General features: G+C 45.1%; 1 protein-coding gene across 2 annotated transcripts; it reads left to right on the top strand.

Moving 5' to 3' along the window:
• The first annotated feature begins 679 nt into the window (after positions 1 to 679).
• LOC124019850 (cathepsin D-like) lies at positions 680 to 15805 on the top strand. 2 transcript variants are annotated; one of them, XM_046335285.1, is made up of 9 exons: positions 684 to 844; positions 2710 to 2872; positions 6804 to 6927; positions 8037 to 8155; positions 10037 to 10236; positions 10565 to 10687; positions 12628 to 12772; positions 13395 to 13493; positions 15098 to 15805. In XM_046335285.1, the coding sequence occupies exons 1-9, from the start codon at positions 783 to 785 to the stop codon at positions 15257 to 15259; spliced, it is 1197 nt and encodes a 398-aa protein (XP_046191241.1). In that variant the 5' UTR covers positions 684 to 782; the 3' UTR covers positions 15260 to 15805. The 2 variants fall into 2 exon arrangements, with proteins under 2 accessions (XP_046191242.1, XP_046191241.1); XM_046335286.1 differs by lacking the exons at positions 13395 to 13493; positions 15098 to 15805 and adding an exon at positions 12859 to 13345 and having other exon boundaries at positions 680 to 844; positions 12628 to 12815.
• Positions 15806 to 23968: the final 8163 nt, after the last annotated feature.

Raw genomic sequence — 23968 nt, forward strand, 5'->3', positions numbered from 1 at the left:
CCTGATATATCCTATCCTCATATTTCCTATCCAGTCCCACAATATACATGACTTGTAGCCTATGCTGTACAAAGCCATCAAGACCATTTTATTGTCTGCAAACAGTGTCAAATATCAAATATATATATGTCAAATTCTGGTCTGGATTAACGATACATTGTGTCTTGGTTTTACACTTGACTTTATTGAGTTTATTCTTTGCAGGGACAGAGCACATTACATTTTACATTTACATTTAAGTCATTTAGCAGACGCTCTTATCCACATGACAGGAGTTTGGCGGTATTGGCTGGAGCTGAATCAGTAGAATTACATTCGCTCAGTTCCAGACATTATTATGAGTCATCCTCCCCTCAGCAGCCTCCACTGGTGCACATTAATCAACATTTCAGTAAAAGTGCTGGTTTTAGCCAGCTGGCTAATTTTCAACTGTAGTCCCTGGACCCACAAGTTGATAGACACGCCCATCTCTGACAGCATGCCAGCACGGATTGGGTGTGTTCAAGAAATACACATTTGAAGACCGTAAACGCTTTTGCAGACATTGTAAATCTATTATATTCAGCGCAGGTCTGCGCCAAATGTGTGTTTCTGGAACGCACCAATTGGCAATGCGCATGCGCAGCTGCCTTAACTCCTGGAACGCACCCATCATCACATGATTTTGACTCGACGTCGACACAGTCAGGTGATAAAATTCTGTTGTTGTTATCTCAAGTCAAATTGTCCAGTCATTGTGCTGGTGGATCAGGTTGTAGCTAAAGTTATTCTGCAGCTGGAAAATGAAGGTTTTATACCTGTGTCTTTTCGCGGCACTTGCTTTGGCATCTGATGCACTCGTCCGGTAAGTAAAGTCAAGTTATATTAGCCGAGCTAGCTTGTCAGCTAGAAAACAGTTGAGCCACCAGTTACGTCCTCAGTCAAATAGCTAGCTAGTATTACAACATAGATAGGCTTAGCTAGGTTTGTGAATATTTACTTTGCTGAATGAATAGTGAAGACGACCTTGGGCTAGAAAGTGACGTTAATTACATTTGATCAAGTCGCAAGGTGTTTGTTGTTTTCCATTAGCGAGTGTTAAGTTTCTCGCCCAGGCAAACATTTTGTGACAATGTCAAAATAGAATAGTTAAGGTCAATATCCCAAACGCGATTTAAGGCTGGTTTACAGACCGTCTGACCTGTGTCCATGCAGTAGTACATTAGATTAAGGCTGGTTTACAGACCGTCTGACCTGTGTCCATGCAGTAGTACATTAGATTAAAGGCTGGTTTACAGACCGTCTGACCTGTGTCCATGCAGTAGTACATTAGATTAAAGGCTGGTTTCCTGACCTGTGTCCATGCAGTAGTACATTAGATTAAGTTTACAGACCGTCTGACCTGTGTCCATGCAGTAGTAGTACATTAGATTAAGGCTGGTTTAAACATTGTCCATGTAGACATTAGATTAATGTCACCGTCTGACCTGTGTCCAATAGACATTAGATTAAAGGCTGGTCAATATCCCAGTAGCAGATTTAAAGGCTGGTTTACAGACCGTCTGACCTGTGTCCATGCAGTAGTACATTAGATTAAGGCTGGTTTACAGAACCTGTGTCCATGCAGTTAGTACAGATTAAGGCTGGTTTACAGACCGTCTGACCTGTGTCCATGCAGTAGTACATTAGATTAAAGGCTGGTTTACAGACCGTGTTTCATGTAGTAACAACTGTCGTAGCGAGATCATTATATTATATCAAACTTGTAGCATTAAATCAGCACAGCAGCCCGGTGCTCCAAATTGTGGACTTTCTCTATGTTAACAAAAATAAACCCATCCGTTCAAAAGTGAATTAATGGAAACCTAGCAAGCCAGGCAACTAAAAGCTATTTTCTAAACAATGTTTTGGTTCGTTGCTAGCTAGTTAATTACCGTTAGCTAGCTAGTTCAAATAACGTTAATGACCATAGTATAGCTTACGTCTTAACTTTAGCTAATTTTTTTTATTATTCATTATTACAGGAAACTAAACCCACAACATTATTTACAAAGTAGTGGTGAACTTACAGAGAATTGGTGGGATGAAATAAAAATGTCATTCAATCGGAGGATTTTATAACTCCTGCATCAATTTGTCACAGTAAGATTTGGTCTGGTTGCTGTGGCTGCCCGGTAACCACGACAACGGACGTTGCGACAGTTGCCGATAATTGTTTTCTAAAGTGTCGTGCAGACCAGTGACACTTGTCCCATTATAAATGTCTACAGACATGGCGTTAGACCAAGTAATAATAAACTGACCTTAACCTGTCTGATAACAATAGTCATGATTAGTGTATGCCTCATTGATTGTTACATTGTTCATGTTTCCCATTTGGCAGTGTCCTTGTAAAACAGATATTACACATAGCTAGGTTGCTACATGCAGCACTTCTTCTATAGCTTGCAAAGGATGTTGGCACCAGTGTTCTTCACTGTGTCTGTCTGAGATTAGGAGACCTGTAACTATTCAGAAGTTCTTTCCCAGCAGGAACTTGGTTGAGTAGATCCTAGAAAGGGCTGACCAGTAGACCTGCTGAGATTCTGCTTGACCTACCAACTGTTCAGGGCTGGCTAACCATTTCAAAGGAGTTCTCTAATAAATTCTCTCTCGCTATGTCTCCCTCTCTTTCCCTCATCCTGTATCTCTCTCTTCCCCGTCCTCTCCTTCTTCTTCTCTCTCCCACAGAATTCCGTTGAGGAAGTTCCGTTCCATCAGGCGTACCCTGACTGACTCGGGCAAGGCAGCAGAAGAGCTGTTGGCCGGGCAGGAACACACCAAGTACAACAACCTGGGCTTCCCCTCCTCCAGTAATGAACCCACTCCAGAAACCCTGAAGAACTTTATGGATGTAAGTAGATCCTCTAGTCGCTACTAACCAGGGACCTGGGAGTGGAGTAGTTACCCGTGGGATGCGTCCCAGATGGCACCCTATTCCCTACGTAGTGCAGTTGGTAGAGCATGGCGCTTGTAACGCCAGGGTAGTGGGTTCGATTCCCGGGACCACCCATACGTAGAATGTATGCACACATGACTGTAAGTCGCTTTGGATAAAAGCGTCTGCTAAATGGCATATATTATTATTATATTATATATTATACATTTGATCAGAGCCGTGCTATGGGCCCCGGTCAAAAGTAGTGCACTTTAATAGGAAGTAGGGTGCCATTTGGAACGTAGGTGACCTGTGCCAATGGAGTGGTCACCCTTGACTTCCCTAATGCACTGTAGCACAAGCTAAAAGCCAAGCAGGCAGGCCAGCAAAGAATCCAACAAAGAATCTGTTGTCGCCAGTCCGGCCTTTCCTTCTAGTCCTCCTAGCTAGCTGAATTAGTAGCGTTTCAAGGCCAAGCCCAATCCCCCTCTCTGTCCTGAAGGGAAGATTGAAGATCCCTTCTGATTTCACATTTCCCTATTTTTTAAAGTTGGGTAATCAGATTTGTTTGTTTATGTGTGACGGAACAAGAACGTTTGTCATATGACGAGTAACTCAGCTTCCCATCAGTGTTGGGTCTTCTCTCTGTGTGACCGAACAGGAACTAGGAATAGTTGGTCATATGACGAGTAACTCAGCTTCCCATCAGTGTTGGGTCTTTTCTCTGTGTGACCGAACAGGAACTAGGAATAGTCGGTCATATGACTGGTGACTGAGAGCAAGGAAGGCCTGATCTTCTAAGCTCCCTGAGCCTGATCAGTTGTCAATTTGTAGACCTAATGTACGGTTTATCCTCGGCAAATCGACTAGGCTTTGTGTTTATGTAGTTTAATCTGAACACCAGAAAAAAAATAAGGCCTTGTACACTCTAGTTTTTTTTTTAGGCCACCATCTAGTACTGGGTCAGACCCCCCCCCCCCCCCCACCACCCCACCTTGCATCCAGAACAACTTGAATTCTTGGGGCATAGCATGTAGCTCAATTGGTATCAAGGGACCTAACGTGTGCCATGAAAACATTCCCCACCCCATTACGCCACCAGCCTGTACTGTTGACACCAGGAGACGGGGCCAGACCATTATACCAACGCCACCAGCCTGTACTGTTGACACCAGGCCAGACGGGGCCATTATACCAACGCCACCAGCCTGTACTGTTGACTCCAGTTGAGACTGGGCCATGGACTGCTGCTGCTGACGCCAAATCCTGACTCTGCCATCAAGTGACTCTTTTCCTCTCCTCAACTGTCCAGTGTTGGTTAATGTGTTCCCCTCGGGAGCTGCTTCTTGTTGTTGTTAGCTGATGGGAGTGGAATCCAGTGTTGGTTAATGTGTTCCCCTCTGGAGCTGCTTCTTGTTGTTGTTAGCTGATGGGAGTGGAATCCAGTGTTGGTTAATGTGTTCCCCTCTGGAGCTGCTTCTTGTTGTTGTTAGCTGATGGGAGTGGAATCCAGTGTTGGTTAATGTGTTCCCCTCTGGAGCTGCTTCTTGTTGTTGTTAGCTGATGGGAGTGGAATCCGGTCGTCTGCTGCAATGGCCCATTTGTGACGAAGGCTGACGAGTGTTGCGTTCCGAGATGCCGTTCTGCACACCACTGTTGTACTGCGCCGTTATTCGTCTGTTTGTGGTGTAACAGTATAACTTTAGACCGTCCCCTCGCCCCTACCCGGACTCGAACCAAGGACCCCCTCTGCACACATCAACAACTGACACCCCACGAAGCATCGTTACCCATCGCTCCACAAAAGCCACGGTCCTTGCAGAGCAAGGGGAACTACTACTTCATGGTCTCAGAGCGAGTGACGTCACCGATTTGAAATGCTATTAGCGCACCACCACCGCTAACTAGCTAGCCGTTTCACATCCGTTACAGTGGCACGCCTGTTAACTTGCACGATTTGTCGTTCTCCTTTGACCTCTCATCAACGAGCTGATTTCACCCACAGGACTGCTGCTGTCTGGATGTTTGTCGCATCATTCTCGGGAAACCTTAGACCCAGGCTAGACAAACCCTGGTCCTGGAATGCCGCGGGCACTTCCTGTTTTTGATTTAACAGACCAGGTGTGGTGCCTTGTTGCAGTACCTGTGGCACTGCAAGAACAGGGTTGGCTAGCCCTGCCCTAGACACCGTCGTGCGTAAAAAGCCCAGGAGGCCGGATGTTTCTGAGATACTGGAATCGGCGTGCCTGGCACGGACTCATACCACGCTCAGTCGCTTAGGTCTAGGTCCATTTCTAACGTTCCATCGAACAGTAACTGAATGGCTCAATGCCAGTCTGCCTGCTTTATATAGCAAGCCATGGCCACCTGACTCACTGTCTGTAGGAGTGAACCATTTTTGTGAATGGAGGGGTGTACCTAATAAACTGGCCAATGAGTGTTCATGATATCAGCATTGGATAAAGATTCCTACACGGTATAGTAATCGTTCTGGTTTCTGAGTGTTTTTGTCCGGGACTCTGATAGTTCCTTCCACTGAGCTGAGGGATGTTCACACACACAGGAAAAGGTTGTGGTTTACACTGTTTCCTAGACTCTCACAGAAAGTGAGTTGCGGTATGTAGATTAATCCAACGGTAGGTACAAGGTTACACACACACACACCACACACCACACACCACACACCACACACCACACACACACACACACACACACACATCTACCATATAAAATGTCACGTAAATCCTCCTATGAAGCTTGAAAAGTTGGAACTGTGACTGAATACCGTTTTCAACATGGAATGGTTTCAGACTCTTCATAACATCTTGCAGAGTAATTGAAACTTTCACATCAAACCACTTCGATATCAACCAACCACAATACAACCACAGTGAATGAATTAACCTGTTGTCCTTTCAATAGTCAGCTCTTTAATAGGAGAAAGCTTTGTGTCCACAAATGGCCCCCTATTCCCCAACAAGGCTCTGCTCAAAAGTAGTGCACTATATAGGGAATAGAGTGCATAGGTCCATGTGTATGTGACAAATAAAATTTGATTTGATTTAGGTCTCTGGTCAAAAGTAGTGCACTATATAGGGAATAGAGTGCATAGGTCTCTGGTCAAAAGAGGTGCACTATGTAGGGAGTAGAGCCTTTTTGGTACGAACACACTAAGACTGCTAATATAATCACAATGAAGTGATCAAGCAGTCTCTCAAGAGGATTGAATTGACTGAAGAGTTTCATTTCCTATGAGTCCTAGAAAAAAGGAAGTTGAGTCATCGTGTTGAGTAATCGTTCATTCTCTGCTTACAACAGAAGGTTCGCTGACTGTTAGAACGTGACTAGGAGAAGATAAATCACTGAGACCTATTGGATTGACCGAAGATATAAAATGGTAGATTGGAGTCCTAGAAAGAGGGAAGTTGACTCTGTGTAATTATTAAACTGTGTAGTTATTATTTGCTCTTGAACAGAAGGTTAGCTGACTTGTATGTTCAACAGCGTGACGAGGAGAAGAGATCACTCTGACCTGTTTTACTTCAGATAAACCGTTTGACACTTGGCAGAGCCAACTTCTCTATCAGTCTTGGATGTAGAATGGACTGAACTACTCGCATGACGTGCATGAACAGACACGTGTAGGTAGATGGTGCCAGATGTGTTCAGCTCAACCTGTTGGCAGGGATTGCCTTCACTGTATCCCTACAACGTGACCAAAGCATAGTGGAGCTTGTTCTTCTGAGGGAATAGGTATATGAAGAACCAGCTGAAACTGGGCTTCTGTACTCCACCAGTTTAGGAGTCCACTTTAATGTAAAGATCCTACTTCCTGCTTTCTAGTCCGGGACCCGTTTGATTGGCTCCTAGAAACCACAGTTGTTTTTTGTGTGTGTGTGTTTTCCAGGCTCAGTACTACGGTGAGATCGGCCTGGGGACTCCCGTCCAGACATTCACTGTAGTGTTTGATACAGGCTCCTCTAACTTGTGGGTCCCTTCCATCCACTGCTCCTTCACAGACATCGCCTGCTGTAAGTCGACACTACACTGACTCAATCCCACATGTATCGATACAGTTGTCACGTCCTCGCAGATCCTACACAAGTCCGTAGGGGTCTAGGGTTGCATTTTGGGGAATGGGCCATTGACTCCTACACACGTGACGAGCTAGAAAGACCTACTCACTTCCAGAACACTGGTTTTTATAAGCGGCATGAATATTAACGAGCTGTATGTGCCTCTTAGTCCAATTCTATGCTTAATCTGTTTCTAAGAATCCTCTGTTTTTATTCTTTGTCTGTTCTTTCTGCCAAATGCCTTTCCTCCATTTAGTTAAATTATTTTATTTGTTTATTTAACCGGGTAGACCAGATCACCTTTATTTAACCGGGTAGGCCAGATCACCTTTATTTAACCGGGTAGGCCAGATCACCTTTATTTAACCGGGTAGGCCAGGTCACCTTTATTTAACCGGGTAGGCCAGATCACCTTTATTTAACCGGGTAGGCCAGATCACCTTTATTTAACCGGGTAGGCCAGATCACCTTTATTTAACCGGGTAGGCCAGATCACCTTTATTTAACCGGGTAGGCCAGGTCACCTTTATTTAACCGGGTAGGCCAGGTCACCTTTATTTAACCGGGTAGGCCAGGTCACCTTTATTTAACCGGGTAGGCCAGGTCACCTTTATTTAACCGGGTAGGCCAGGTCACCTTTATTTAACCGGGTAGGCAAGTTGAGAACAAGTTCTCATTTACAATTGCGACCTGGCCAAGATAAAGCAAAGCAGTTCGACAGATACAACGACACAGAGTTACACATGGAGTAAAACAAACATACAGTCAATAATACAGTATAAACAAGTCTATATACAATGTGAGCAAATGAGGTGAGATAAGGGAGGTAAAGGCAAAAAAGGCCATGGTGGCAAAGTAAATAAAATATAGCAAGTAAACCACTGGAATGGTAGATTTGCAGTGGAAGAATGTGCAAAGTAGAGATAGAAATAATGGGGTGCAAAGGAGCAAAATGTCCTCTCTCAAAATGCTTCACCGTGTTCTTCCTTCTAGGTTATAGAACTATTGATATTGGCCATGTTTGACAGATTTAAAGTGACACTTCTCTTCTCTCTGTCTGTCAGTGCTTCACCACAAGTATAACGGTGCCAAGTCCAGTACGTATGTGAAGAACGGAACGGCCTTCGCCATCCAGTATGGGTCTGGCAGTCTGTCTGGGTATCTCAGCCAAGACACGTGCACGGTAGGTTCCAGTATGGGTCTGGCAGTCTGTCTGGGTACCTCAGCCAAGACAGGTGCATGGTAGGTTCCAGTATGGGTCTGGCAGTCTGTCTGGGTACCTCAGCCAAGACAGGTGCACGGTAGGTTCCAGTATGGGTCTGGCAGTCTGTCTGGGTACCTCAGCCAAGACAGGTGCATGGTAGGTTCCAGTATGGGTCTGGCAGTCTGTCTGGGTACCTCAGCCAAGACACGTGCACGGTAGGTTCCAGTATGGGTCTGGCAGTCTGTCTGGGTATCTCAGCCAAGACACGTGCACGGTAGGTTCCAGTATGGGTCTGGCAGTCTGTCTGGGTACCTCAGCCAAGACAGGTGCACGGTAGGTTCCAGTATGGGTCTGGCAGTCTGTCTGGGTACCTCAGCCAAGACAGGTGCACGGTAGGTTCCAGTATGGGTCTGGCAGTCTGTCTGGGTACCTCAGCCAAGACAGGTGCATGGTAGGTTCCAGTATGGGTCTGGCAGTCTGTCTGGGTACCTCAGCCAAGACAGGTGCATGGTAGGTTCCAGTATGGGTCTGGCAGTCTGTCTGGGTACCTCAGCCAAGACAGGTGCATGGTAGGTTCCAGTATGGGTCTGGCAGTCTGTCTGGGTACCTCAGCCAAGACAGGTGCACGGTAGGTTCCAGTATGGGTCTGGCAGTCTGTCTGGGTACCTCAGCCAAGACAGGTGCACGGTAGGTTCCAGTATGGGTCTGGCAGTCTGTCTGGGTACCTCAGCCAAGACAGGTGCACGATAGGTTCCAAGGTTACACTCTTGTTTAAATAGACCTCTGAAACGTTGCTGTATAAATCAAATCCATTGTCACTATTCTCCAAAACAATGCCCTTTTTTTAAGGCTGTTTTTTTGTTCTTAATGATTTTTAACACCGTTTCCAATTTTCTGCCTGAAATGTTATTTTATTTGACAATATAAAAAATAAATCTCTCTGTTAGGTGTCAGTTTGGAGACCTGACGGTCTATAGATGTGTTTATAATGGCTGTACTGCTCATCTCTCTGGTAGATTGGAGGCCTGTCCATAGAGGAGTGTTTATAATAGATGTACTGTTCATCTCTCTGGTAGATTGGAGGCCTGTCCATAGTGTTTATAATAGATGTACTGCTCATCTCTCTGGTAGATTGGAGGCCTGTCCATAGAGGAGTGTTTATAATAGATGTACTGCTCATCTCTCTGGTAGATTGGAGGCCTGTCCATAGTGTTTATAATAGATGTACTGCTCATCTCTCTGGTAGATTGGAGGCCTGTCCATAGTGTTTATAATAGATGTACTGCTCATCTCTGGTAGATTGGAGGCCTCTCCATAGTGTTTATAATAGATGTACTGCTCATATCTCTGGTAGATTGGAGGCCTCTCCATAGTGTTTATATTAGATGTACTGCTCATCTCTCTGGTAGATTGGAGGCCTCTCCATAGTGTTTATAATAGATGTACTGCTCATCTCTGGTAGATTGGAGGCCTCTCCATAGTGTTTATAATAGATGTACTGCTCATCTCTCTGGTAGATTGGAGGCCTCTCCATAGTGTTTATAATAGATGTACTGCTCATCTCTGGTAGATTGGAGGCCTGTCCATAGTGTTTATAATAGATGTACTGCTCATCTCTCTGGTAGATTGGAGGCCTGTCCATAGAGGAGTGTTTATAATAGATGTACTGCTCATCTCTCTGGTAGATTGGAGGACTGTCCATAGAGGAGTCTTTATAATAGATGTACTGCTCATCTCTCTGGTAGATTGGAGGCCTGTCCATAGAGGACTGTTTATAATAGATGTACTGCTCATCTCTCTGGTAGATTGGAGGCCTGTCCATAGTGTTTATAATAGATGTACTGCTCATCTCTCTGGTAGATTGGAGGACTGTCCATAGAGGACCAGGGGTTCGGTGAGGCCATCAAGCAGCCTGGCGTAGCCTTCATCGCTGCTAAGTTTGACGGCATCCTGGGCATGGCCTACCCCCGTATCTCTGTGGACGGGGTCGCTCCGCCGTTCGACAACATCATGAGCCAGAAGAAAGTAGAGCAGAACGTGTTCTCCTTCTACCTCAACAGGTGAGACGTAGAGGAGTGCCTCACCTATTTGGCTCCGGAGTCCTTGTTGGAGATTTAGGCCTTGTTTCCTGGACATGGATAAGATGAGCCTATACTGTAACTAAACAGCCCCATGTCTATTGAAATAGTTGGTTATTTTTATTTAACTAGGCAAGTTAGTTAAGAAATAAATCTGATTTACAATGACGGCCTACCAAAACGCCTCAAAGTAGCAGGTTTAATCTGTATCCAGGAAACTAGCACAACAAGTCTGAGTTTGTCTCTGCTCTGCAAAGACATTATTATATAAATAGTAAAAAGACTGTTTGGTCTTGTTTGTGTGTGTCAGGAACCCAGACTCTGAGCCCGGCGGGGAGCTCCTGCTGGGAGGAACTGACCCTAAGTACTACAGTGGAGACTTCCAGTACCTCGACGTCAGCCGCCAGGCCTACTGGCAGATCCACATGGACGGGTGAGTTCTCTTCCTTCTCCTGTTTGTGCTGCCACTTCTGCTTGTGGTAGTTCTGGTGGAGTCTCCTTCTACATTAACCATCTGTTGGTGGACACTATATTAGTATCTCTGTGGTAGTTCTGGTGGAGTCTCCTTCTACATTAACCATCTGTTGGTGGACACTATATTAGTATCTCTGTGGTAGTACTGGTGGAGTCTCCTTCTACATTAACCATCTGTTGGTGGACACTATATTAGTATCTCTGTGGTAGTTCTGGTGGAGTCTCCTTCTACATTAACCATCTGTTGGTGGACACTATATTAGTATCTCTGTGGTAGTTCTGGTGGAGTCTCCTTCTACATTAACCATCTGTTGGTGGACACTATATTAGTATCTCTGTGGTAGTTCTGGTGGAGTCTCCTTCTACATTAACCATCTGTTGGTGGACACTATATTAGTATCTCTGTGGTAGTTCTGGTGGAGTCTCCTTCTACATTAACCATCTGTTGGTGGACACTATATTAGTATCTCTGTGGTAGTTCTGGTGGAGTCTCCTTCTACATTAACCATCTGTTGGTGGACACTATATTAGTATCTCTGTGGTAGTTCTGGTGGAGTCTCCTTCTACATTAACCATCTGTTGGTGGACACTATATTAGTATGTCTGTGGTCAGTTCTGTGTCAGAATTATTCAGTTTATTCAACTTTTTTTTGAGGACTTTTTTGAGCAGGTGAAATGGACACCACAAACATTTTGTGATTACCCTTCGTCCTTACCCTTCGACCTTACCCTTCGCTCCACACGTCAAACCGAAGCTTCCGGAAAACAACATTCTGCGAGCTAGAAGCCTTCTTAGAGGAACCAAGGCCGGTCGAGGTAAACAAAGATTTGCACTCTTGGTTTCGGTCTCATGTAGACGTGCCAAGGGACCGAGTCTTAACTGCAATTAAGAAAGCATAAGATGCTAAACCTCCCCACTGTCTGCTAAATATGCTAACCTGCAATTCTAAATCTCTGCAAAACAAAGTGGATGAGTTTGAACTTTTGCTCACATTATCCAGGACAGAAGTTGGTTGTTTAACAGAAACATGGACACATGGAGAACATTCCAGATGAGTCTCTAAACAGAGGCTGTTCAGAAAGGACAGAAATCTGTCTTAATGTGAAAGGAAGAGTGGCCGTATGTGTTTATAGTCCCCAGGTTAGGAGACGGGCGGACCTAAAGAGAAGTGTGTGTGTCTGGATACAGCTGCACCCGGAGCGGCCAATGAGAAGGAACTGCAACAGGAAGCCGTTGATGATCTCATCAACACCATCGACTCTGAAGTTGAAGTCACCTGAAGCAGGTGTTGTCTTATGTGGGGATTTCAATCATCTACCTACCAAGACCCTCGTCAAATCCCACCCAGGTTTAAAACCGGTTGACAAAAACGAGACCTGTGGAGACTCCATGATTTAATCTTGATGATCACAAACCAAATTGAAAAAGGCAAAGAACTCTGTTCAAGCTCTCAGAGAAGAATCCACTAGACGACAAAATGTCAATTCAAGCACCGAGAAGAATCCACTAGACGACAAAATGTCAATTCAAGCTCTGAGAAGAATCCAGAAGGGTCGTGGGACGTCATCACCAACACAGAGCTGGTCGAGTAAAATCACCTGGAGGCTTTTTTAATTGAATTGAATGTTTTATATTGTTTTGTCTTGTTTTAAAGTATTGTCTAGATGTAACTGCATTCTGCAAAATTCAGTTTTGTGGACTGCGAGCATGAATGAAATCAACGCTGTTTTCACTGTGTCGGGAGGGAACTGTAAACCTAAATGAGTTATTGGTTTCGTGTTTTAAATAGGGCTTGTGAAAAGGCATTTACTGCTCCGAGGACAGATCTATTGTTACCTTGTGTAACTATGCAGCCCTCCCACCAAGAGAGCTGGATTCAAACCTGTGTGTTTGTACAGGATGGGTGTGGGGAGCCAGCTGAGTCTGTGTAAGGGAGGCTGTGAGGCCATCGTGGACACCGGCACGTCCCTCATCACCGGCCCCGCGGCCGAGGTCAAGGCCCTGCAGAAGGCCATCGGAGCAACACCACTCATCCAGGGAGAGGTAAGACACAGGATCAACCCTACTCCTCTAGTTCAACACTGTGGTCCCCGACTACAGCTACGTTCCTCCTCTAGTTCAACACTGTGGTCCCCGACTACAGCTACGTTCCTCCTCTAGTTCAACACTGTGGTCCCCGACTACAGCTACGTTCCTCCTCTAGTTCAACACTGTGGTCCCCGACTACAGCTACGTTCCTCCTCCTCTAGTTCAGCACTGTGGTCCCCGACTACAGCTACGTTCCTCCTCCTCTAGTTCAGCACTGTGGTCCCCGACTACAGCTACGTTCCCCCTCCTCTAGTTCAGCACTGTGGTCCCCGACTACAGCTACGTTCCCCCTCCTCCTCTAGTTCAACACTGTGGTCCCCGACTACAGCTACGTTCCTCCTCCTCCTCTAGTTCAGCACTGTGGTCCCCGACTACAGCTACGTTCCTCCTAGTCTAGTTCAACACTGTGGTCCCCGACTACAGCTACGTTCCCCCTCCTCTAGTTCCACACTGTGGTCCCCGACTACAGCTAAATGAAGTCCCTCTTGCCCTGGCCAGTCTCCTATTACTTAGAACTCTACTCTACTTGTTTCCTGAATACAGTAGCGCCTTCACTGACTGTTTCCGCTTGTTTCAGTACATGGTGAACTGTGATAAGATTCCCACCATGCCTGTCATCACATTCAACCTGGGAGGACAGTCCTACAGTCTGACTGCAGAGCAGTACGTCCTCAAGGTTAGTCTTTGGCTTTATTTTTTTTCTCTCCTCTCTGTCTCTATCTGGAGAATCTACTGGACATCTTACTTTGAGAAAAACAATGTTGAGGCAGATATCCAGCAGGGGGTGCACATATCCAGCAGGGGGAGGGGGTGGTGCACATATCCAGCAGGGGGAGGTGGGGTGCAGACCAGCAGGGGGGGGGTGCAGATATCCGGGAGGGGGGGTGCAGATATCCGGGAGGGGGGGGGTGCAGATATCCGGGGGGGGGGTGCAGATATCCGGGAGGGGGGGTGCAGATATCCGGGGAGGGGGGTGCAGATATCCGGGAGGGGGGGTGCAGATATCCAGCAGGGGGTGCAGATATCCAGCAGGGGGTGCAGATATCCAGCAGCAGGGGGTGCAGATATCCAGCGGGGGTGCAGATATCCAGCAGCAGGGGGTGCAGATATCCAGCAGCAGGGGGTGCAGATATCCAGCAGCAGGGGGTGCAGATATCCAGCAGCAGGGGGTGCAGATATCCAGCAGCGGGGGTGCAGATATCCAGCAGCGGGGGGATGCAGATATCCAGCAGCAGGGGGAGGGGGGTGCAGATATCCAGCAGCAGGGGGGTGCAGATATCCAGATATCCAGCAGAGGGCGGTAGAGTCTAATTCAACAATCATAGCAACAGTGTTCGCTCAGTCAGTCATTATACCACACGAACAGGCCATTGTTTAGTTCACTAAGCCATTCTCAGAACCATGGGAGACCACGTACATTGATTTGAATGCTTGTCTCAGAATGTAATTGTTATTTCAACAATTATTACTGCGTAATAATGGCCCATTGAACTTTCCTTACAAACCGTCCCTCTGTTGGCTACGATGTTAGTATTTCTGTCGTTTGGTAATTTACATATCGGGCTCTTGTTCATTCGTGCACACCGTAGCAAAACATTATGCAACAGAAAATAAAAATGAGCATTTCAGCAATGAACAAGTTAGTACCTCTCTGTTTCAAACTGTTTGGTGCTTACTGGACACGATCTGGGACTCTGTGCGTCTCTGTATTCCTTCCCCCTTCTGCTCTGCGTCTGACTGTGTGCGTCTCTGTATTCCTTCCCCCTTCTGCTCTGCGTCTGACTGCGTGCGTCTCTGTATTCCTTCCCCCTTCTGCTCTGCGTCTGACTGTGCGTCTCTGTATTCCTTCCCCCTTCTGCTCTGCGTCTGACTCTGTGCGTCTCTGTATTCCTTCCCCCTTCTGCTCTGCGTCTGACTGCGTGCGTCTCTGTATTCCTTCCCCCTTCTGCTCTGCGTCTGACTGCGTCTATTCCTTCCCCCTTCTGCTCTGCGTCTGACTGCGTGCGTCTCTGTATTCCTTCCCCCTTCTGCTCTGCGTCTCTGTATTCCTTCCCCCTTCTGCTCTGCGTCTGACTGCGTGCGTCTCTGTATTCCTTCCCCCTTCTGCTCTGGGTCTGACTGCGTGCGTCTCTGTATTCCTTCCCCCTTCTGCTCTTCGTCTGACTGCGTGCGTCTCTGTATTCCTTCCCCCTTCTTCTCTGCGTCTGACTGTGTGCGTCTCTGTATTCCTTCCCCCTTCTGCTCTGCGTCTGACTGCGTCTATTCCTTCCCCCACTCCAGGAGAGCCAGGCTGGTAAGACCATCTGCCTGAGTGGCTTCATGGGCCTGGACATCCCCGCCCCCGCCGGGCCGCTGTGGATCCTGGGAGATGTATTCATTGGCCAATACTACACTGTGTTCGACCGTGACAACAACAGGGTGGGCTTCGCTAAGTCCAAGTAGAACTACAACCATTGGCTACGTCCTCATTCTCCACTATCCATCATCTACCCTTTTCCTGAAGTGTACACTTGTTCTGCACACTACTTGTCATGGATTTGGAGAATTGGGAAGCAGTCAATGTTTTAGGGTGTTTTGCGGTACATTTTAAAAGTGGATCGAGATGTTATGATTTTAGACAGGCTAAATCCACGTGTGGGGAAAGCCACTACTTGTAAAAGTTGCACAAGTTTCCATTTGCTTTTCTGACATCTTTTAAACTAGAAATGTAGATTTGTGTAGAGTTCAAATGCACTGATCTAAACAAGCATTTAATGTCTTGAGTTATTTGCTGTGGAAGTGAAACAGAAAACGTGGTGTTGGAGGAACAGGATCGGGAGTCAAAGATGACGATCAGAACGGACCTTTTGACTTTTACCATCTGAGTGATCTGCTGTACGTGTTAAATCAGGGACTTGTTTGTTTTTTAAAGCAACCGAACAATATAACATTTTTAATTTTCGTTTTGATGCAATGGACCTCTTGTCAGTGACTTAAGATGCATCTTCAAATGATTGGATTCAATAAAATAATTATAAAAAGTGAAGTGCCCCATTTCTTTAAATGTCACTATCAGTCCCCCTTCTAATAGATGCTGTAGAGTAGGGGTCCTCTACTCCTGTTTCAGAAGATCAGCTCACACTAATATCACTGTCATCTCCCCTTCTAATAGATGCTGTAGAGTAGTGGTACTCTACTCCTGTTTCAGAAGATCAGCTCACACTAATATCACTGTCAGTCCCCCTTCTAATAGATGCTGTAGAGTAGGGGTCCTCTAGTCCTGTTTCAGAAGATCAGCTCACACTAATATCACTATCAGTCCCCCTTCTAATAGATGCTGTAGAGTAGGGGTCCTCTAGTCCTGTTTCAGAAGATCAGCTCACACTAATATCACTGTCAGTCCCCCTTCTAATAGATGCTGTAGAGTAGGGGTCCTCTAGTCCTGTTTCAGAAGATCAGCTCACACTAATATCACTGTCAGTCCCCCTTCTAATAGATGCTGTAGAGTAGGGGTCCTCTAGTCCTGTTTCAGAAGATCAGCTCACACTAATATCACTGTCAGTCCCCCTTCTAATAGATGCTGTAGAGTAGGGGTCCTCTAGTCCTGTTTCAGAAGATCAGCTCACACTGTCACTGTCAGTCCCCCTTCTAATAGATGCTGTAGAGTAGTGGTACTCTACTCCTGTTTCAGAAGATCAGCTCACACTAATATCACTGTCAGTCCCCCTTCTAATAGATGCTGTAGAGTAGGGGTACTCTACTCCTGTTTCAGAAGATCAGCTCACACTAATATCACTGTCAGTCCCCCTTCTAATAGATGCTGTAGAGTAGGGGTCCTCTAGTCCTGTTTCAGAAGATCGGCTCACACTGTCACTGTCAGTCCCCCTTCTAATAGATGCTGTAGAGTAGGGGTCCTCTACTCCTGTTTCAGAAGATCAGCTCACACTGTCACTATCAGTCCCCCTTCTAATAGATGCTGTAGAGTAGTGGTACTCTAGTCCTGTTTCAGAAGATCAGCTCACACTAATATCACTGTCAGTCCCCCTTCTAATAGATGCTGTAGAGTAGTGGTACTCTACTCCTGTTTCAGAAGATCAGCTCACACTAATATCACTGTCATCTCCCCTTCTAATAGATGCTGTAGAGTAGTGGTACTCCAGTCCTGTTTCAGAAGATCAGCTCACACTAATATCACTGTCATCTCCCCTTCTAATAGATGCTGTAGAGTAGTGGTACTCCAGTCCTGTTTCAGAAGATCAGCTCACACTAATATCACTATCAGTCCCCCTTCTAATAGATGCTGTAGAGTAGGGGTCCTCTAGTCCTGTTTCAGAAGATCAGCTCACACTAATATCACTGTCAGTCCCCCTTCTAATAGATGCTGTAGAGTAGGGGTCCTCTAGTCCTGTTTCAGAAGATCAGCTCACACTAATATCACTGTCAGTCCCCCTTCTAATAGATGCTGTAGAGTAGGGGTCCTCTAGTCCTGTTTCAGAAGATCAGCTCACACTAATATCACTGTCAGTCCCCCTTCTAATAGATGCTGTAGAGTAGGGGTCCTCTAGTCCTGTTTCAGAAGATCAGCTCACACTGTCACTGTCAGTCCCCCTTCTAATAGATGCTGTAGAGTAGGGGTCCTCTAGTCCTGTTTCAGAAGATCAGCTCACACTAATATCACTATCAGTCCCCCTTCTAATAGATGCTGTAGAGTAGGGGTCCTCTAGTCCTGTTTCAGAAGATCAGCTCACACTAATATCACTGTCAGTCCCCCTTCTAATAGATGCTGTAGAGTAGGGGTCCTCTAGTCCTGTTTCAGAAGATCAGCTCACACTAATATCACTGTCAGTCCCCCTTCTAATAGATGCTGTAGAGTAGGGGTCCTCTAGTCCTGTTTCAGAAGATCAGCTCACACTAATATCACTGTCAGTCCCCCTTCTAATAGATGCTGTAGAGTAGGGGTCCTCTAGTCCTGTTTCAGAAGATCAGCTCACACTGTCACTGTCAGTCCCCTTCTAATAGATGCTGTAGAGTAGGGGTCCTCTAGTCCTGTTTCAGAAGATCAGCTCACACTAATATCACTATCAGTCCCCTTCTAATAGATGCTGTAGAGTAGGGGTCCTCTAGTCCTGTTTCAGAAGATCAGCTCACACTAATATCACTGTCAGTCCCCCTTCTAATAGATGCTGTAGAGTAGGGGTCCTCTAGTCCTGTTTCAGAAGATCAGCTCACACTAATATCACTGTCAGTCCCCCTTCTAATAGATGCTGTAGAGTAGGGGTCCTCTAGTCCTGTTTCAGAAGATCAGCTCACACTAATATCACTGTCAGTCCCCTTCTAATAGATGCTGTAGAGTAGGGGTCCTCTAGTCCTGTTTCAGAAGATCAGCTCACACTGTCACTGTCAGTCCCCCTTCTAATAGATGCTGTAGAGTAGTGGTACTCTACTCCTGTTTCAGAAGATCAGCTCACACTAATATCACTGTCAGTCCCCCTTCTAATAGATGCTGTAGAGTAGGGGTACTCTACTCCTGTTTCAGAAGATCAGCTCACACTAATATCACTGTCAGTCCCCTTCTAATAGATGCTGTAGAGTAGGGGTCCTCTAGTCCTGTTTCAGAAGATCGGCTCACACTAATGTCACTATCAGTCCCCCTTCTAATAGATGCTGTAGAGTAGGGGTCCTCTAGTCCTGTTTCAGAAGATCAGCTCACACTGTCACTGTCAGTCCCCCTTCTAATAGATGCTGTAGAGTAGGGGTCCTCTACTCCTGTTTCAGAAGATCAGCTCACACTGTCACTATCAGTCCCCCTTCTAATAGATGCTGTAGAGTAGTGGTACTCTAGTCCTGTTTCAGAAGATCAGCTCACACTAATATCACTGTCAGTCCCCCTTCTAATAGATGCTGTAGAGTAGTGGTACTCTACTCCTGTTTCAGAAGATCAGCTCACACTAATATCACTGTCATCTCCCCTTCTAATAGATGCTGTAGAGTAGTGGTACTCCAGTCCTGTTTCAGAAGATCAGCTCACACTAATATCACTGTCATCTCCCCTTCTAATAGATGCTGTAGAGTAGTGGTACTCCAGTCCTGTTTCAGAAGATCAGCTCACACTAATATCACTATCAGTCCCCCTTCTAATAGATGCTGTAGAGTAGGGGTCCTCTAGTCCTGTTTCAGAAGATCAGCTCACACTAATATCACTGTCAGTCCCCCTTCTAATAGATGCTGTAGAGTAGGGGTCCTCTAGTCCTGTTTCAGAAGATCAGCTCACACTAATATCACTGTCAGTCCCCCTTCTAATAGATGCTGTAGAGTAGGGGTCCTCTAGTCCTGTTTCAGAAGATCAGCTCACACTAATATCACTGTCAGTCCCCCTTCTAATAGATGCTGTAGAGTAGGGGTCCTCTAGTCCTGTTTCAGAAGATCAGCTCACACTGTCACTGTCAGTCCCCCTTCTAATAGATGCTGTAGAGTAGTGGTACTCTACTCCTGTTTCAGAAGATCAGCTCACACTAATATCACTGTCAGTCCCCCTTCTAATAGATGCTGTAGAGTAGGGGTACTCTACTCCTGTTTCAGAAGATCAGCTCACACTAATATCACTGTCAGTCCCCCTTCTAATAGATGCTGTAGAGTAGGGGTCCTCTAGTCCTGTTTCAGAAGATCGGCTCACACTAATGTCACTATCAGTCCCCCTTCTAATAGATGCTGTAGAGTAGGGGTCCTCTAGTCCTGTTTCAGAAGATCAGCTCACACTGTCACTGTCAGTCCCCCTTCTAATAGATGCTGTAGAGTAGGGGTCCTCTACTCCTGTTTCAGAAGATCAGCTCACACTGTCACTATCAGTCCCCCTTCTAATAGATGCTGTAGAGTAGTGGTACTCTAGTCCTGTTTCAGAAGATCAGCTCACACTAATATCACTGTCAGTCCCCCTTCTAATAGATGCTGTAGAGTAGTGGTACTCTACTCCTGTTTCAGAAGATCAGCTCACACTAATATCACTGTCATCTCCCCTTCTAATAGATGCTGTAGAGTAGTGGTACTCCAGTCCTGTTTCAGAAGATCAGCTCACACTAATATCACTGTCATCTCCCCTTCTAATAGATGCTGTAGAGTAGTGGTACTCTACTCCTGTTTCAGAAGATCAGCTCACACTAATATCACTGTCATCTCCCCTTCTAATAGATGCTGTAGAGTAGTGGTACTCTAGTCCTGTTTCAGAAGATCAGCTCACACTAATATCACTATCAGTCCCCCTTCTAATAGATGCTGTAGAGTAGTGGTACTCTACTCCTGTTTCAGAAGATCAGCTCACACTAATATCACTGTCATCTCCCCTTCTAATAGATGCTGTAGAGTAGTGGTACTCCAGTCCTGTTTCAGAAGATCAGCTCACACTAATATCACTGTCATCTCCCCTTCTAATAGATGCTGTAGAGTAGTGGTACTCTACTCCTGTTTCAGAAGATCAGCTCACACTAATATCACTGTCATCTCCCCTTCTAATAGATGCTGTAGAGTAGTGGTACTCTAGTCCTGTTTCAGAAGATCAGCTCACACTAATATCACTATCAGTCCCCCTTCTAATAGATGCTGTAGAGTAGTGGTACTCTACTCCTGTTTCAGAAGATCAGCTCACACTAATATCACTGTCATCTCCCCTTCTAATAGATGCTGTAGAGTAGTGGTACTCCAGTCCTGTTTCAGAAGATCAGCTCACACTAATATCACTGTCAGTCCCCCTTCTAATAGATGCTGTAGAGTAGGGGTCCTCTAGTCCTGTTTCAGAAGATCAGCTCACACTAATGTAACTGTCATCTCCCCTTCTAATAGATGCTGTAGAGTAGTGGTACTCCAGTCCTGTTTCAGAAGATCAGCTCACACTAATATCACTGTCAGTCCCCCTTCTAATAGATGCTGTAGAGTAGTGGTACTCCAGTCCTGTTTCAGAAGATCAGCTCACACTAATATCACTGTCAGTCCCCCTTCTAATAGATGCTGTAGAGTAGGGGTCCTCTAGTCCTGTTTCAGAAGATCAGCTCACACTAATGTAACTGTCATCTCCCCTTCTAATAGATGCTGTAGAGTAGGGGTCCTCTAGTCCTCTTTCAGAAGATCAGCTCACACTAATGTAACTGTCAGTCCCCCTTCTAATAGATGCTGTAGAGTAGTGGTACTCTACTCCTGTTTCAGAAGATCAGCTCACACTAATATCACTGTCAGTCCCCCTTCTAATAGATGCTGTAGAGTAGGGGTCCTCTACTCCTGTTTCAGAAGATCGGCTCACACTAATATCACTGTCAGTCCCCCTTCTAATAGATGCTGTAGAGTAGGGGTCCTCTACTCCTGTTTCAGAAGATCGGCTCACACTAATATCACTGTCAGTCCCCCTTCTAATAGATGCTGTAGAGTAGTGGTACTCTACTCCTGTTTCAGAAGATCAGCTCACACTAATGTAACTATCAGTCCCCCTTCTAATAGATGCTGTAGAGTAGGGGTCCTCTAGTCCTGTTTCAGAAGATCGGCTCACACTAATATCACTGTCAGTCCCCCTTCTAATAGATGCTGTAGAGTAGTGGTACTCTACTCCTGTTTCAGAAGATCAGCTCACACTAATGTGTGTGTGTGTGTGTATATATATATATCATTTAGCAGACGCTTTTATCCAAAGCGACTTACAGTCATGTGTGCATACATTCTACGTATGGGTGGTCCCGGGGATTGAACCCACTACCCTGGCGTTACAAGCGCCATGCTCTACCAACTGAGCTACAGAAGGACCACCCAATGTCACTGTCATCTCCCCTTCTAATAGATGCTGTAGAGTAGTGGTACTCTGCTCCTGTTTCAGAAGATCAGCTCACACTAATGTAACTGTCATCTCCCCTTCTAATAGATGCTGTAGAGTAGTGGTACTCTACTCCTGTTTCAGAAGATCAGCTCACACTGTCACTGTCAGTCCCCCTTCTAATAGATGCTGTAGAGTAGTGGTACTCTACTCCTGTTTCAGAAGATCAGCTCACACTGTCACTGTCAGTCCCCCTTCTAATAGATGCTGTAGAGTAGTGGTACTCTACTCCTGTTTCAGAAGATCAGCTCACACTGTCACTGTCAGTCCCCCTTCTAATAGATGCTGTAGAGTAGTGGTACTCTACTCCTGTTTCAGAAGATCAGCTCACACTGTCACTGTCAGTCCCCCTTCTAATAGATGCTGTAGAGTAGTGGTACTCTACTCCTGTTTCAGAAGATCAGCTCACACTAATGTCAAAGGTCAGGATAGATATTGTAATTTATCAGCGTAGTAACAAAACCCTCACCGAGCGACCCCATTTGACCCCCATACTGGTCACACCCCTCTTGTTAGTGGAGAGACTTTTGTTCTGTTTTAAAAGCTCATTTCCTGCCATTCTACACATTGTGACATGCCTTGTGTTCATATGATACCTGACTCAACAAATTGAATGGGGGGGGGGGTGCACTGGGGTTGAGGCCTCTGGTCATGTGATCTGGATGATGACTAGATTTCAGATGGTTAAGTTAGCTGGTTTGCCTATCTAGCTAACATGACAAGTAGTTGATCAACTGGACATTTCAGACAGGTTATTAACAGCTCCATAAGATCTGTCTGAATGACAATAACAAGAGGGAAAAACTGCTCGAGCACAACCACATTTCAACCACATTTCAAAATTAAACCTTGTACATTTTCCCACAACAGGCACTTCAATCAAACTTTTATTATTTTATCAAATATCTCTTAATAACCAGGATTTGGGGTCCATTCAATTCATAAGAGTAAACGAAATGAGGAATGTTCCCCTTGTTACAATGCATTGAAGAGAATTGGAATGTCTGTACTTCCTGAATTGACCACAAGCCTGCTTAGTAACTCATAAATCGTATAAAATGTCAGAATTTGTATCCACATACTTTACATACTGTAATAAGGTTATTTCATATTTCATATTTATTTTCTTACAACATAAATAAAAATACACACGTCCTCCATTTGTTTAGTATTCAGGAGATGTGTTCTCCGTCAACTTTTTTTCTGTGGTAAAAAAAAAAAAAATGTCCACATTTTAAATAGTATTTTGTTTTTTTCCCTCATTAGTAATACTCGATCGTTCCCAAGGCCTTGATGGATTCGCTCTCAGAACGATCATTAAAAGATACCAAGTTATAAAGTATTGTATCCAACTTGATCCCCTTCTTGTGGTACTTCATGGAAATGGTCTTTTATATACTGAATGTCTCCCCATATATTGAAAGGAATGTCTCCCCATATATTGAAAGGAATGTCTCCCCATATATTGAAAGGAATGTCTCCCCATATATTGAAAGGAATGTCTCCCCATATATTGAAAGGAATGTCTCTCCATATCTCCCCATATATTGAAAGGAATATCTCCCCATATATTGAAAGGAATGTCTCCCCATATATTGAAAGGAATGTCTCCCCATATATTGAAAGGAATGTCTCCCCATATATTGAAAGGAATGTCTTCCCATATATTGAAAGGAATATCTCCCCATATATTGAAAGGAATATCTCCCCATATATTGAAAGGAATGTCTCCCCATATATTGAAAGGAATGTCTTCCCATATATTGAAAGGAATGTCTTCCCATATATTGAAAGGAATATCTCCCCATATATTGAAAGGAATGTCTCCCCATATATTGAAAGGAATGCCTCCCCATATATTGAAAGGAATGCCTCCCCATATATTGAAAGGAATATCTCCCCATATATTGAAAGGAATATCTCCCCATATATTGAAAGGAATATCTCCCCATATATTGAAAGGAATATCTCCCCATATATTGAAAGGAATGTCTCCCCATATATTGAAAGGAATATCTCCCCATATATTGAAAGGAATGTCTCCCCATATATTGAAAGGAATATCTCCCCATATATTGAAAGGAATATCTCCCCATATATTGAAAGGAATGTCTCCCCATATATTGAAAGGAATGTCTCCCCATATATTGAAAGGAGTGTCTCCCCATATATTGAAAGGAGTGTCTCCCCATATATTGAAAGGAATGTCTCCCCATATATTGAAAGGAATATCTCCCCATATATTGAAAGGAATATCTCCCCATATATTGAAAGGAATATCTCCCCATATATTGAAAGGAATATCTCCCCATATATTGAAAGGA

Source organism: Oncorhynchus gorbuscha, unplaced genomic scaffold (assembly GCF_021184085.1).
Source record: "Oncorhynchus gorbuscha isolate QuinsamMale2020 ecotype Even-year unplaced genomic scaffold, OgorEven_v1.0 Un_scaffold_697, whole genome shotgun sequence".
Taxonomy (NCBI): domain Eukaryota; kingdom Metazoa; phylum Chordata; class Actinopteri; order Salmoniformes; family Salmonidae; genus Oncorhynchus; species Oncorhynchus gorbuscha.

What these genes read in the sequence shown, in the direction of transcription:
- LOC124019850 (XM_046335285.1), top strand. Translation starts at nt 783, where the DNA reads ATGAAGGTTTTATACCTGTGTCTTTTCGCGGCACTTGCTTTGGCATCT. An exon ending in CCCTGAAGAACTTTATGGAT is followed by an intron (nt 2,873 to 6,803) that starts GTAAGTAGATCC and finishes TGTGTTTTCCAG; the next exon opens with GCTCAGTACTACGGTGAGAT. An exon ending in TCAGCCAAGACACGTGCACG is followed by an intron (nt 8,156 to 10,036) that starts GTAGGTTCCAGT and finishes TCTCTCTGGTAG; the next exon opens with ATTGGAGGACTGTCCATAGA.